General features: G+C 35.4%; 1 protein-coding gene across 1 annotated transcript; it reads right to left on the minus strand.

Annotated features, from left to right (window-relative positions):
- Positions 1-9714: 9714 nt before the first annotated feature.
- Positions 9715-12526, minus strand: LOC131248131 (uncharacterized). The gene is made up of 4 exons (XM_058248207.1): positions 12382-12526; positions 11266-11354; positions 10297-10374; positions 9715-9741 (listed from the first exon to the last, which is right to left on the minus strand). Exons 1-4 carry the CDS (start codon positions 12524-12526, stop codon positions 9715-9717), a joined length of 339 nt encoding a protein of 112 aa, XP_058104190.1.
- Between the last annotated feature and the right edge of the window lie 2497 nt (positions 12527-15023).

Raw genomic sequence — 15023 nt, forward strand, 5'->3', positions numbered from 1 at the left:
TATGGCTGTCCCTAGAACAATACATTTTTGATTCAAGTTATTTCAATTCAGTTTATATTTATTATTGTATTCCTCTTCGGTTTGAGACTTGATACAAAGATCTTTCTAGAAATAAGGTTGTCCTACCATAAACTCTATTTTTGGTGTAAGGTTGTCCTTAGAACAACGTTTGTATCAACCTCTCAAGATTTGAATTTTGAGGTTATTTTAATTTACTGCATTGTGATTTACTTTGGCTATCATATTCATTTTAATTCCGCTGTTATAAGTTTTAATTTGGCACTGTCCTATTCACCCCCCCTCTAGGACATATAGCTTGGCCTTTTCAAGTGGTATCATAGCTTAATAGCTCTTTTTTATTCTTGGATTTAATTCCTGAGCTAACGATTTAAGCTATTTAAGATGTCAAATTTTGATAGCCTTTCAGTCACTAGGCCTCCACCCTTTGATGACTCCAATTATGCCTATTGGAAAGCCAGAATGAGGATCTTCCTCAAATCAATGGATGAAAATGTGTGGCAAGCCACAGTGACTGAATGGAATCCTCCTATCATGGAAGTTACTGGGGTTGATGGTTCAAAATCAATGAAAGTAACACCATATTACCAATGGACCACTCTTCAGAAAAGTGAGAGTAGTGCAAATGCTAAAGCACTAAATGCAATTACTTGCGCACTATCACCGGATGAGTTCACAACAATCATTTCCTGTGATACTGCAAAGCAAGCTTGGGATATATTAGAAATGACACACGAGGGTACTACAATTGTCAAAAAATCTAAAGTCCAACTCCTCACAACCAAATTTGAAGAAATTCATATGGAGGAAAATGAAATGTTTATGGACTTTTACACTAGATTGAATGACATTGTAAACTCAATGTGGGGTCTTAGCGATAAAATCCCAGAAAGTAAAGTGTGTGCAAAAATACTACGCTCACTTCCTAAACGGTTCAATTCTAAAGTAACCGCGATCCAGGAACTTCGTGATATGGATAATATGAGGGTAGAAGAACTAGTTGGTTCACTACAAACCTACGAGTTAAACTTTAAAGCTCCTAAAGGAAAATCTATCGCACTAAAATCTTCTAAATGTAATTCAGAAGAAAATTCTGATTCAGAAGATGATATGGCTTTTTTAGCTAAAAAATTTTACAAGATTTTTAAAAGCAAGAAAAGGGTTGATTTTCAAAAATCAAATGACAAAAAGAAGTTTAGACCCAAATCTCGAAAATCTTTGAAAGATAGTTAATGTTACAGCTGTCAAGAATATGGGCACTTAGCAAATAGATGTCCTAAAAGGGACAAACCCAAGAAGAAGGGTATGTTGGCTACATGGGATGAATCATCTGATTTTGAAGGTTCTTCTGAATCAGAAGATTCTGAAACTGAGTCGGGCAATGAGAAGCTCTTATGACTCTAGCCAAATTCACATTTTCAGATAATGACTCAACAAGTGAAGAAAATCTGAATAGTGAATGTGAAAATGAAGATGATCTTCAAGATGCTTACAATGCCCTATATAAGGAAAGTTGTAAAATTGCTGTCAAACTTAAACTTCAAAAAGAAAAGTTTTCTTAACTCAAAAATTGTTTTGAATCACTTGTCTTAGAAAAATCACAAATTTCAGATTGTTTTGAAAAATCAAAATGCGATTTGGAATTCAAAAACTCACTAATTGTTGATTTAAAATCTGAAATTGAGAATCTTAAAACAGAAGTATCTTCTCTTCTGAGTTTAAAGGACACATGGAAATATGCCCAAGGTGATCCAAAGTTAGAGAAACTTTTATCCGGATCAAGAAAATGTGGCGATCGTTCCGGGTTGGGCTATGATAAAAATCTACCTCCTAAACAAAAGTATACTCCTCCTATGTTTGTTAAAAGAGAGTCCTCAAACTCAAAAGGGAAAAGTACTTATCAAGATTTTTCTAAAAATTTAAAAACTTTTCAAAAACCTAGAAGCAGCTATGTCAACTTTAATCAGAAACGAAATCCACTAGCTGAAAAGATAGTTGATTTACTCAAGGAGCTCTTAAAATCTAACTCTATAGGTCATTCCTACAAATGTACACAAAAGAAGACCAACTATGTTCCTAAACCCAAAATAGTTTTGAAATGGGTTTCTAAAGTCACCTGCTTGGTTGCTCACACTGCTTTCAAAGCAACAAGTCATTCAAAGTGGTACTTAGACAGTGGATGCTCCAGACATATGACAGGTGACAAAGCTTTATTCACCGATCTGAAAGATATGACTGATGGTTCAGTCACATTTGGTGATGGAAGCAACTGCAAGATTTTAGGCCAAGGTACGGTTCAACTTTTTAATCTTCCAGTGTTTAAAAATGTTTTATACATTGAAGGCCTAAAGCACAACTTGCTTAGTATATCACAAATATGTGATAATAACCATAATGTTCGGTTTTCTAATCAAAGCTGTGAAATACTAAATAATAAGGGTTCTGTAATATTAACTGGACGTTGAACGTCTGAAAATTGCTATATTATTAGCGAATCCAGCTCATCTAATCAAACATGTTACATGGTCCATACAGACGAGACTGATTTATGGCACAAACGTCTTGGACATGTACATTATCGAAATTTATATCGATTGAGCAAACGAGAACTTGTAAGAGGTTTACCCAAGCTTCAGAAATTAGATAAAATATGTGGTGAGTGCCAGATAGGCAAACAAACACGGAACTCACACAAAAAGGTGAATTCAAATACTACATCAAGACCACTCGAACTTCTCCACATGGATCTGATAGGACCTACCAGAATAGAAAGTCGAGGTGGGAAAAAGTATATCTTGGTAATAGTTGATGACTTTACCAGATTCACTTGGGTAGTCTTCTTAAGGGATAAATCTGAAACCCTTGAAGAAGTAAGAAAAGTTCTCAAAAGGATTCAAACTGAAAAATCTTCTCAAATCAGTAAAATTCGTAGTGATCATGGATCTGAATTTAAGAATAGCAATTTTGAGAAGTTCTGTACCGACCAAGGAATATTACATGAATTCTCTGCTCCTAAAACTCCACAACAAAATAGAATTGTTAAAAGAAAGAATAGGGTGCTTCAAGAAATGGCCAATGTCATGTTGAATAGCATGAAGCTCTCTAAAAATCTTTGGGCTGAAGCAGTCAACACAGCTTGCTATATTATTAACCGAGTCTACACTAGAAAAGATAATAATAAAACGGCTTACGAATTGTGGTTCAATAAAAAACCTAGTGTTAAATACTTTCGAGTATGTGGCAGCAAGTGCTATATTTTACGTGATCGTGAAAATTTGGAAAAGTTCGATACGAAGAGTGATGAAGGTATTTTTCTAGGATATTCTTTAAACAGTCGAGCTTATAGGGTCCTGAACAAAAGGACTGGTGTGATTCAAGAATCCATTAATGTTGTCATTGATGATCACTTAAACACACCAATTTCTAATTCAAATAATGATGAAGTACTAATCATTGATAAACCCGATACTTCATCGAATCAGACTGATTCTGAGTTGAGGACTGTTAAAGATCATCCAACCACACAAATTCTTGGAAACCCTCTCACTGGTGTTCGCACTCGTAGACAACTTGAGGATATATGTAATTATGTATATTTTACATCCCAAATTGAACCATCTAACGTAAAAGAAGCTCTGGCTGATGAAAACTGGATTGTTGCGATGCAAGATGAACTCAACCAATTCATAAGAAATGATGTTTGGTATCTCGTACCAAGACCTAAAGATAAACACATCATTGGAACAAAATGGATTTTCAAAAATAAGTCTGACGAATGTGGAAATATAATTAGAAACAAGGCTAGACTGGTGGTACAAGGTTATACTCAAATTGAAGGGATTGATTTTAATGAAACCTTTGCACCAGTAGCATATCTTGAATCTATCAGACTATTTATATCCATTGCCTATTTTAAAAAGATAAAGATCTATCAGATGGATGTGAAAAGTGCTTTTCTAAATGGCGATTTACATGAAGATGTCTATGTTGAACAACCAATGGGATTTGAAGATTCCAAAAATACTGATCATGTATATCGGCTTAAAAAGGCGCTTTATGGATTAAAACAAGCACCTAGGGCATGGTATGAGAAACTAACGAAATTTCTTTTAAGTCATAATTTTCAAATGGGATCTGTTGATAAAACTCTGTTTGTTAAGAAACATAATGATCATATCTTAATGGTGCAGATTTATGTTGATGATATCATTTATGGATCAACTTGTACTGACTTGACTACTGAGTTTGCAGATTTGATGAAATCACAGTTCGAAATGAGCATGGTTGGGGAATTGACTTATTTCCTTGGATTGCAAGTAATTCAACAATCTGAAGGAATATTCATTTCTCAATCCAAGTATGCCTTGAATCTAATCAAGAGATTTGGATTTAAGAATGGCAAGAATTTCGATACTCCTATGAGTACTACCCTGAAACTATCAAAAGACTCTAATGGTAAAAATGTTGACTCAAAACTTTATCGGAGTATGATTGGTAGTTTGTTATATTTAACTGCTAGTAGACCTGATATTTCTCTAAGTGTTGGTATTTGCGCAAGATATCAATCGATCCAAAAGAATCTCACTTGATTCCTGTCAAGCGAATTATTAGATATGTCGCAAGTACTGTAAATCTCGGTCTCTGGTATCCTCATGAGACCAGTGTCCAATTAGCTGGGTACTTGGATGCTGACTGGGTTGGTAATCTAGATGATAGAAAATCAACCGGTGGTGGTTGTTTTTACATTGGAAATTGTCTAGTTTCCTGGTTTAGTAAGAAATAAAATTCTATATCACTTTCAACAGCTGAAGCTGAGTATATCGCAGCTGGTAATGCATGTACACAGCTTGTTTGGATGCAACGAATGCTAAGTGATTATGGAATTAAACATGATTCTATGTTATTACATTGTGATAATTCCAGTGCGATAAATATTTCAAAAAATCCTATTCAGCATTCTCGTACTAAGCATATTGACATTAGATTTCATTATATAAGGGAATTAGTAGAAGAAAAAGTTATATCTCTAGAATATATTCCTACTGAAGATCAACGTGCTGATATTTTCACAAAACCTCTTGATAAAAGCAGGTTCAAAAAGATGAAATTTGATCTTGGCATGTGCATTTTAAATTGATAATTTATGCCTTCTTGTATAATATTGTATATATTTGCTAGATTGAATTCCAATTTTTGTTTAAATTGCAAGAAAATTGAATTTTTTGGGGTTTATTCGACCAGTCGTGAGTATACACGACCAGTCGTACTACGACCAATCGTAGATACCTACGACCAGTCGTGGAACACGGGTTCACTTCAAATTGGGGATTTTTTTCACTTTCTTCCTCATTTCTTCTTTCTTCTCCTTGGAGCCGAACTTCGACTCGTCGAACCCATCCTTCAAGTCCTTCAAGGTTAGTATTCCAAATCCCGTTTTTCTTGCATATTATTGTCTAGATTGTTTCCTTTTCTCTCTTGAAGCTTTCTATTTTGAAATTCGTTGAGATTTGGGGTTTGAATTTTGAAAAATCTGTTTTGAGAAAACCCACTTCTCAATCCTTTGCAACTTCCTTTTTTTCTTGAAATCCTTGTTGCAAATGGCTTCTAGAGGTAGAAAAACTACTTCACGTGGTCCTTCTTCTTCCTCCAGATCGACCGCTATCTCTAAACGTCATCTTCTTGTTCCCAATGATGATCCATCATATGTTAGGGACATTAGATCTCGTAATGTTATTGTTAAACATCCTGTTGATGTCAATCATATTGCACCTTTTGACATCCTTCCTATGCTTGAAGCTGTAGGTTGGGTTAACTTATTGTATCGGGGTGGGCCTGCATACCGGTCCATTGTCCAATCCATGTTTACATGTATTAGTGCATTTTTACAGGATAATTTAACTTTTCAAATTTCTACTAGAGAAGGGCCATTTGATATTGATCATCATTTAATTTCAGCCCTTATGGAAATTCCTGTGAATGATGAGGGTATTCCAATTCATAACTTAACTGATAAACCCTAAATGGCTGAAAAATGCATGCTCACTAGAGACATGTGCAACATGGATGTTCAATGGACTCAAAAAGGGAATGCACTCCCCGCAAGGTATTTGTTACCCAAATACAGAATTCTCCACGGAATCTTTGTGTCTAATCTGTATCCTCGTTCGGGTAATAAATCTGACTTGACTTCGTTTATGGTTCGTGTTATTCATGCTATCTCAAATGGTACTCAAATTTGTTTGTCATCCTTAATCTGTCATTTCATTATTCAGTTTCGACTCCATCCTGGTCATAGTGACATTCCTTTTGCCTATTTTATGACTGTATTGGCTACTCATATGTTAGTCGATATGCCTGTTGATGAAGCACCAATCCATCATCTAATCTTCAATAATACAAATATCAATAAGATGAAGTTGGATCTGCTTCCTGAACAAGGTGGTGGTGGTGGTGGTCCTGAAGAAGCTGGTGTTGACATTAATATGGATGACATTTTTGAGGAGCTAGATTCTGACTCAGCAAATGATCCAGATTTTGTACCATTTGATGTTGATGCATGTCTGAGTGCATTAGAGGGTAAAGTTGAGGATATTAATGTTAAGTTGGAAAACATGTCTGTTGCTCATGATTTGCAATTCAAGTACATACGCAAATATCTAAGGCGCTTGAACAAAGACATGCACTAACTTGATCCCTCTATTCCTCCTTCGTCATCAAGTTCTAGTTCTGACTAGTTTTTATGAGACTTCTGGTCTGTAATAACTTTATTACTTAGCACTTGTTTGCTTGAGTTTGAGTTGGATTTTATGCTGGATATTTGTTCTTGATGTAATATTTATTCTGGATATATGTGATGCTATCTTGAGTATCTCTCTGACGCTTTTGCTATACTCTCTTACTTTCTCATGTTTCCTCTCATGACTTCCTTTATTTGGTTCTCCTTTGTCATATTGTGACAAAAAGGGGGAGAATGGTTTGATCTTAATGTGATTATGAGAGGAGTAGCATTGGTTATGTTACTCAGGGGGAGTGGGGAGTCAAGGGGACTATATGTTTAATCTGGAATATATGTTTGATCTTGTTGAATGTTGAATATTGAATATTGATTTGCAGGTATTAACCAGTTGTTTTACTTTTGTTTGGTTATGTGTTTTGTCACTAATTTGACAAAGGGGGAGATTGTAAGTGCTATAGTTTTTATCCCTGTCTGTTGTCAAATTTGTGATGACAAAATCACTGTTATGTTATATATAACTTGCTTAAGTGAAGCCCTTTCAAGGATCAACATTCATGAACAAGCTAAGCTCACAACAAGCAAAGCTCACAAGTACAAGGATCAATCTTGAATGAAAGAACTGCTCACAAGACAAGACTCAAGCTGCAAGACTTCAAGAAGAGTTCAAGGCAGTTTCAAGCTGTAAGACTTCAAGAAGAGTTCAAGGCAGTTAGTACACTTTCAAGATTGAGCTACATCAAGGTTTGATCTACATCAAGATTACAAGGCTCATACTTCAAGGTCTCAAGTTCCGAATGTTTCAATGTCCATACTTCATGGTTGAGGTTTGATTGACCATAGGTTGACCTTAGAAGTAGGTCATTTCGGATACATAAACCGAATGTTTATTTTACATGTGATTGGTCTGTTCTTCGACTAGTCCTAGGTCTTCTTCGACTAGTCCTAGACTTGCTTCGACCAGTCTAAGATATTCCTCGACCAGTCGTGAGTTTATTACAAATTCCGGATAAAATTTGTTAGCCTTCGACTAGTCCAGGAATCTGTTCGACCAGTCGTAGGAACAGTGTCGACTGATCTTCGACCAGTCGTACAATCTTCGACTCGAAGTCCAGCGAAGATTTGCAGGACCTACGACCAGTCGAAGGAAACCTACGACCAGTCGTAGGTGACCTACGACCAGTCGTAGGATACCTACGACCAGTCGTAGAACGGTCAAAGCATATCCCGCCGGATTTTTCAAATATCTGTTATGGCTTCGACTAGTCGAAGAGCACTTTAGACCAGTCGAAGACCCGATCTTCTCACTTATAAATAGTGCACGAATCTCAGAAGAAATCATCGATTTAATTAAAGTATTCAAGCCAATCTTCGTCGAACTTCTGAGAGATAATTCTGTGCTCCATCTAAGCTAAGTGTGCTTATTTAATATTCTCTTTCCTTAGCTTTATTTAATTGATTTTGTTTCTGCTATTCCAATCTGATTTGATAAGAGGAATTGTTATTCCCTTTCTTTGGAATCAAAATCAATTAAGGCAAGCCCTATTTGGTTTAATTTAAAATCTATTAGAATTAGAACCATTGTAATCGAGTACTGGACATTGAACTTGGACATTCAATCATCTACTTTGATTTGGTTCTACCGGGCTGCTACAACGAAGGAGATATTCAGGTATTTTACATATTGTAAATTCCTTTCTATTATTTTGGTTTCTTTCAAGATTTGCTAGAAAAATCTTGTTATATTGGTTATCTGAGGAAAGCCAGGAAAACTCAGAAGTGGAGTTTTTTTAATTGTGTAAGCCCACAGACAAAGACACAATTGTAAAGGTTTTAGGTGAACCTGGGAAAACCTATATTTAGTGAACGCTAATATCCCCTGTGTGAGGATATTAGGAGTGGAGTAGCTTTTTGTGTGGCTGTTGTTTAACAGTTGGTGAACACACAGGCGAACTACTATAATCCCTTGTGTTTGATTGTTTTATTCTTCTAATTTTAATTATTCTTTTGTGGGATGTATGTATGGTGGTGAATGTTGTAATTATTTAATTCAAGCTTTGTGAGAATGTTGTAATAGCTTAGAATTTATTTTCTGCTATTCCTTTATCGCTTGATTTTCAATTTCATTTGAAAGTTGTTCCAGCAAGGTTGCCCTGCCATTTTTATGGTGTATGGCTGTCCCTAGAACAATACATTTTTTATTCAAGTTATTTCAATTCAGTTTATATTTATTATTGTATTCCTCTTCGGTTTGAGACTTGATACAAAGATCTTTCTAGAAATAAGGTTGTCCTACCATAAACTTTGTTTTTGGTGTAAGGTTGTCCTTAGAACAACGTTTGTATCAACCTCTCAAGATCTGAATTTTGAGGTTATTTTAATTTACTGCATTGTGATTTACTTTGGCTATCATATTCATTTTAATTCCGCTGTTATAAGTTTTAATTTGGCACTGTCCTATTCACCCCCCCTCTAGGACATATAGCTTGACCTTTTCACATTCTCATTTTACTAGTGCCTTCTGGTGGCTGCCGATAATTTAGCGCCAACAAAAGTTAAAAAGCGCCAACAAAAGCCTGTTCAAGCGCCAGTAAAGGTATTCCAAAGTATGGTTTCTAACCACATTTAATCACGGAAAAGTGCCCATAAAAGTCTTCTAAGGGGCTATAGAATTTGAGAGGCCCCGGTTAAAAGCCGTGCAATCCACACCGTAGGCCAGTAATATATATATATAATTCAATTGAAACTTGTATTTTTTTTAATATTTGAAAGCTAAAAAATATTGCAATACAATTAAAACTGAATATTAAACAAAAAAAATATATTACTTCACAATAAAAAAAATATATATAATATTTACAACAATAAGTTGAAAATGGTCTTCAATACATTAAAAAAAAATAAAAATCCTCCATGTGGTCCACGGTCTAGCACAATTGACCAATATCTTGTGCTTGTGGGCCTCAATTTAGGTGCAATTGATCAATATCCTGCACATATAAGGAAAAAAACAAAGAGTCAAAAAGTGGCATTCCAGTGGAAAAAAGGTCAAGTGCTTGTATGGAGAAGAATTTGCATTTTTAACCTACAATAGCATGTGCCTGTACCAGTGATATTCTCACTGCCTTGGCATCTTACTGCATCGCAAAATCCCTGACCTGAAAAGATGCGAGCCAGAATAACTTTCCAATCTCATTGTTGGATTGCGTAGGGCTTGCTAGCAGCATCCGAAATCTACATATCTTTTTGTCCATGTGTGCACAAGATCCATGCCAATGATCATGTCACTCCCATAATTACTTGGCCGGAAATTGTTTAATGAACCAAATAATAGAAGATAGTAACAAGAAAAAAGAAAAACGGATACCATGGTTTGTCCTAAAAGACATCGCAGCATCCCTGACATAGAAACTTAAAAGGAGAAATTACCAGCATCCAAGTCACATATGCCCAAACCATAACATAGGGTATATCAAAAGCATATTAGCATGAGCAACCATGATTCTATGGAAAAGATTCACCGAATTCGTAGAGAGGCCGCTTACCATGTCTTCGACGTCCTTGTTGTGATTGGGATTTGTTGAGATAGTCAATACACATGATCCTCCATATCTTGTTTTAAGCTGTGACACAGAGAAAAAGATCTTAAAGTGTACCAAGGGGTGTTTTGTGGGACTCATGAAACTGATTTGCAATTCATTCAAATCACTTGGAAATGGCCAAAGTGGGGATGGCACGGTTTTAATTTGAAATTGTAACCAAACACGTAATTGCAAATATGGGAATTTCAAGTTGGAGTTGAAATGATAGTGATTTGCAGTTGGAGGGGCTGCACCTCACTATGAATTAATGGACTGAGGCTAGCCGGGCCACTTTTGTTTATTTACTCTTTACTGAATTGAATTATTCAATTCAGTTTGATTGACAATCCATACAATCCCAAAAGAAATAAGGTGAAAACAATGTAAGTCTATAACAACAATCGATTTTCAGAATCAAGAAAGCAGTTGGCAAATGGCTCAAGTGACCATGGCTTGATGCAATCATACTAGAGTCAGTATTTTTCTGAAAAATTATTTTGAGCGTTGACCAAGCAGACTAATTCTTTCTTTGATGATATGCAAATCGACAACGGGAACTATCTTATCAAAAACAGATCAAGGGTCAACTACATCTATCGTCTAATAAGAAGGAAATGATATTAAGAAGAAACATGTAGCTGCCATAGATTTAATTCATGAAACAATGTTTGGATGCACCAGTGAACTGAATTGCAAACTTTTGAATCAAGAGGAGGTGGTAAATTTCTCGATGTTTCGTAGCATCCATACTCAAGGTTACATTTCTTTAAGGTCCAACTTGAAAGTAATGGAACTGCATCGTAGAGCCCACACCCTCAATATGAATGCTAATCAAATCACAATTTGGTTATTTCTGCTTTGTTAGATTAATAATTGCAATTCAATTCATTAATGCATCCAAACGCACCATGACTATTCGGTCATGCTAAATACCTCTTTTGAGTTACCAATGCACTGCATGCTGCCACCAAACATGATACTAACACGATCACAAAGAAACTCAGCTTCTTCCATGGAATATGCTGTCATCCAAATCCATATCTCAAGTTAAAATCTTTTAATATATTTAAAATGGGAAATATATTACTAGTTGTCAGACTAAATCTGATTGGTTTGTGCATACATCATTTTAATTGGATCCCAAAGAAATGGTTTTTTACATACACTTTTTTAATCCATGCACTAGATCTTTTGTCCTTTGTTTACCACAAAGAAATAATTCCATGCAATGCACGTGACTGGGGAAATGATGGAAATTCAGTAACCAAAACAAATACAGAACATAAGCGTGGACAAGAAAACAATAATCGCCATCATCTTAGCTTTCTTATAGCAATTTGGGTTCAGGGCAAGAAAACCAATAAATAGAACATGCAATGAGGCCGAGCCTTTTTTATGAGGGATTTAAGAAGCAATTAAAAAAATGTTATTTTGGAAGTATATACTACTAAATTAAAATGTGTGTATTAATTTTTTTTAAAAAAAAACTAAAGCTATTTTGGTAATAGAAGTCACCCTGAGTTATTTAAATTTTCCAAAAAAACACAATTATTTTAGTTTTCAAATAAATGTGGCAAGGATATCTTTCTACTTCCCAAATTGAATAGGCTATGAAAAAGAAGTAATATTAATGCAGCTGATGCCATTTGATTTAGGCCCGCCTGTACATGGCTAGTTAAATCTTGCTGCATTTTGTAGTTCATCTCCTTGTATAATTTTTCCAATATATGCAACACAAAAGATGCATGGGATGAAGTACAGACATTTAAATTTATCATAGATGATTTCATATATAGTGTCATTAGTTCTTTAGTCTTTTGAAAAAAAGGACAAATAAACATCACAAAGAAAAAAAAAAAAAAAAAACAAAGCCCAAAAGAGAAGGTATGATTGTTTAACATGGGTATACAATGCATGTTTTCGAAATGGGTATTAAGCTAGTTTTGGATGTGTGCACGGATTAGGAAATCCATTATTATTATTATTATTTTTTCACTTAATGAGAAACGCCGATGGCTAAAATCATCGGTGAATGGCTTTTTAGCTGACGGCTTTTGCGATCAGCCTTAGTTGTCGGAAATGCCATCGCCTTTGGCCGTCGAAAATGCTGATAGTTTTGGTCATCAGAAATGTTGGCGGCTTTAAACCGTCGGCGAGTAACACTGACGCCCCCTTTCCCGAGGCTAAAATCCATCGAGGAAGGTCAATGCCAACAGTTTTTAGCTGTCGGCGTTGCCCTATTTTTTGGTAGTGCAACACAAATTATTTAGTTTCAATCTTGTAAGAAAGATATGACATGCAGTTACATGCATTTGTATCCATTTTTGTTTCTTTGCGATTGGAGGAACTTATGTTTTCAATGGCAGGAATAATACATCCAAATAGCTTGCATGAGAGGCTTGCTCCATGGATAATTTTCATATTCATGGTAAGCAAGAGTCTGAACAGCTGTTGACTTTTGATCCCATACCCATACTATCTGAACTACCATTTCTCAGGACCACCATGTTTTGGTTTTGGTTTTCACTTTAGGGTTTTTCCTAGTAAAGCCAGCTCCTTTAGCAGCCCAATTGCATCTTATTTGTCTATTTCAGATCCATTTACCTGACAGGAGCATATAGTAAAATTAAAAAAAAAAATACCATGTACACGCATTTTGACAAACCTGAAATTTGCGAACCCCAAATGGCTTACCAGTCAGAGTCATTGATAGCATTCTAAGCATCCTGCAAAACAATAACAAATAAATAAACAATCAGGTTTCATTGAATAGCGAACCATGGATAGCTGATTCGCGTCCGGGTCCCATAACTGGCCAATCAATTATGAGCTTGGCCAAATCTAATTACTCTGGTCAGGCTTCAGTTATCAGTGCTTTAAAATATATATGCAGAAGATCTCTTCAAAAAGGAGGCTCACATATAGAGTTTAGTGGTGTGTTAAGCATATACATGTATAAGGTAACCCATCTAAATGCCACCACATGTGCCAGCGAGGCACAAAGGTATGAAATCCAAGATAACCATCAGACAGGTCCCACCATATAGATGCCTTCGTCTATAAATCAGATCTGTCCAGTGATCACGTGAGACAATGTAGAGAACAAATGGGCAACAAAACTTAGTTGTTCCCTTGTTTCTAATGCCGGGCCAACATGATGAGTGGACAAGCCTAATTTTAGGGCTGGTGCATCTACAGAATGGAGCCACATGATGAATTCACACATACGTGCCATGCTAGCAGATGTGGCGGCATTAGATGGCTGCCTATGTGCATGAACAGTAAACCTGTAGAAATTAAAAACTTAATGAGGTCATCATTTTCATGAATGATGATCTAGTTCATGGAAAATCATAACCGTACCTCCATACTAATAATCCATTCATGATAGTTGGCACCATAAATGCCACAGCATCCTCCCTGTAAATGAAAAATTTTAAAAGGCAGTCTGTAAGTTAGATGGAATTTGCATGCATCTCAAGACTTAAACCTAAATGGTAACAATAAAGGATATGCCCGTTCCTATTCAAGCCCATTCCTAAATACTTATGAGCCAAAGCTGTTAATATTGCATGTTATATAATTAATCGTGTTTATATAAGAGCAGGTAAAAATAAAACGGCTTATGAATTATGGTTTGAGAAAAAGCCTATTGTTAAATAATTCCAAACTTTTGGAAGCAAATTCTTTATTTTACGTGATCGAGAAAATTTGGGCAAATTTGAAGCTAAAAGCGGTGAGAGAATATTCTTAGGTTATACTTTAAACAGTTGAGCATACCGAGTTCCAAATAAAATAATTGGGTTACACAAGAATCTATAAACGTAGTAATTGATGATCAATCGATTATTCTTAGTTTTGATCAAGACGATAGCGATAATGATATCATTTTGATTAATTAACCAGAACCATCATCTAAATCTGATAATACTGAGTTAAGGTTAGTCAAAGATCATCCAACTAATCAAATATTTGGTAACCCTCATACTGGTATTCAAAGCAGAAGACAATTAGAAAATGTTTGCAATTATGTTTGCTTCGCTTCTCAGATAGAACCGGCTAATGTATATGAGTCACTAGCTGATGAAAATTGGATTTTGGCTAAGCAATAGCCTGAAAACAATTAATCTTGAGATGCCTGCTTTGTCTGAATAATTTGTAATAATTTAAGTTTCTGACTTGGACTATTTGCTTAATATTTCAGTCATTTTATCATGTTTACTTGATATTTCTTAGATATTTTCATTATCTTGGGTTGTAATAACTTTAAGTTTGGATATTTTGGTGCTACACTATGTTCTACACTATTTGCTCCACTACTTGCTAAACTATTTGTTTCATTTGACTTGTATTACTAATGATGATATACTTATGTTTCATTCATCCATCATCTAATAATGCTTCTTTATTATGAATTCTTCCTTTGTTAACTTGTGACAAAAAATGGGAGAAATAAATGATATATACATGTGATGCTGTAACACCCTGGAATTCAGGGATTGAGCATAACTCAGCTTCCGAGTTCCAAAACATCACTTATGCAACATAATTAATGATAGATGTATGTTGTCTGTATGAGTGCATAAAACATGGAATAGATTAAGCCAAACTACAAACATAATCCAGGGATAAGTGAAAAACGCAAGCGGAAAACTTAAAGAAATATATGTGTACATGTGTAAATCCCTATG

The sequence above is a fragment of the Magnolia sinica genome, chromosome 1 (assembly GCF_029962835.1).
Source record: "Magnolia sinica isolate HGM2019 chromosome 1, MsV1, whole genome shotgun sequence".
In the NCBI taxonomy this organism is placed as follows: domain Eukaryota; kingdom Viridiplantae; phylum Streptophyta; class Magnoliopsida; order Magnoliales; family Magnoliaceae; genus Magnolia; species Magnolia sinica.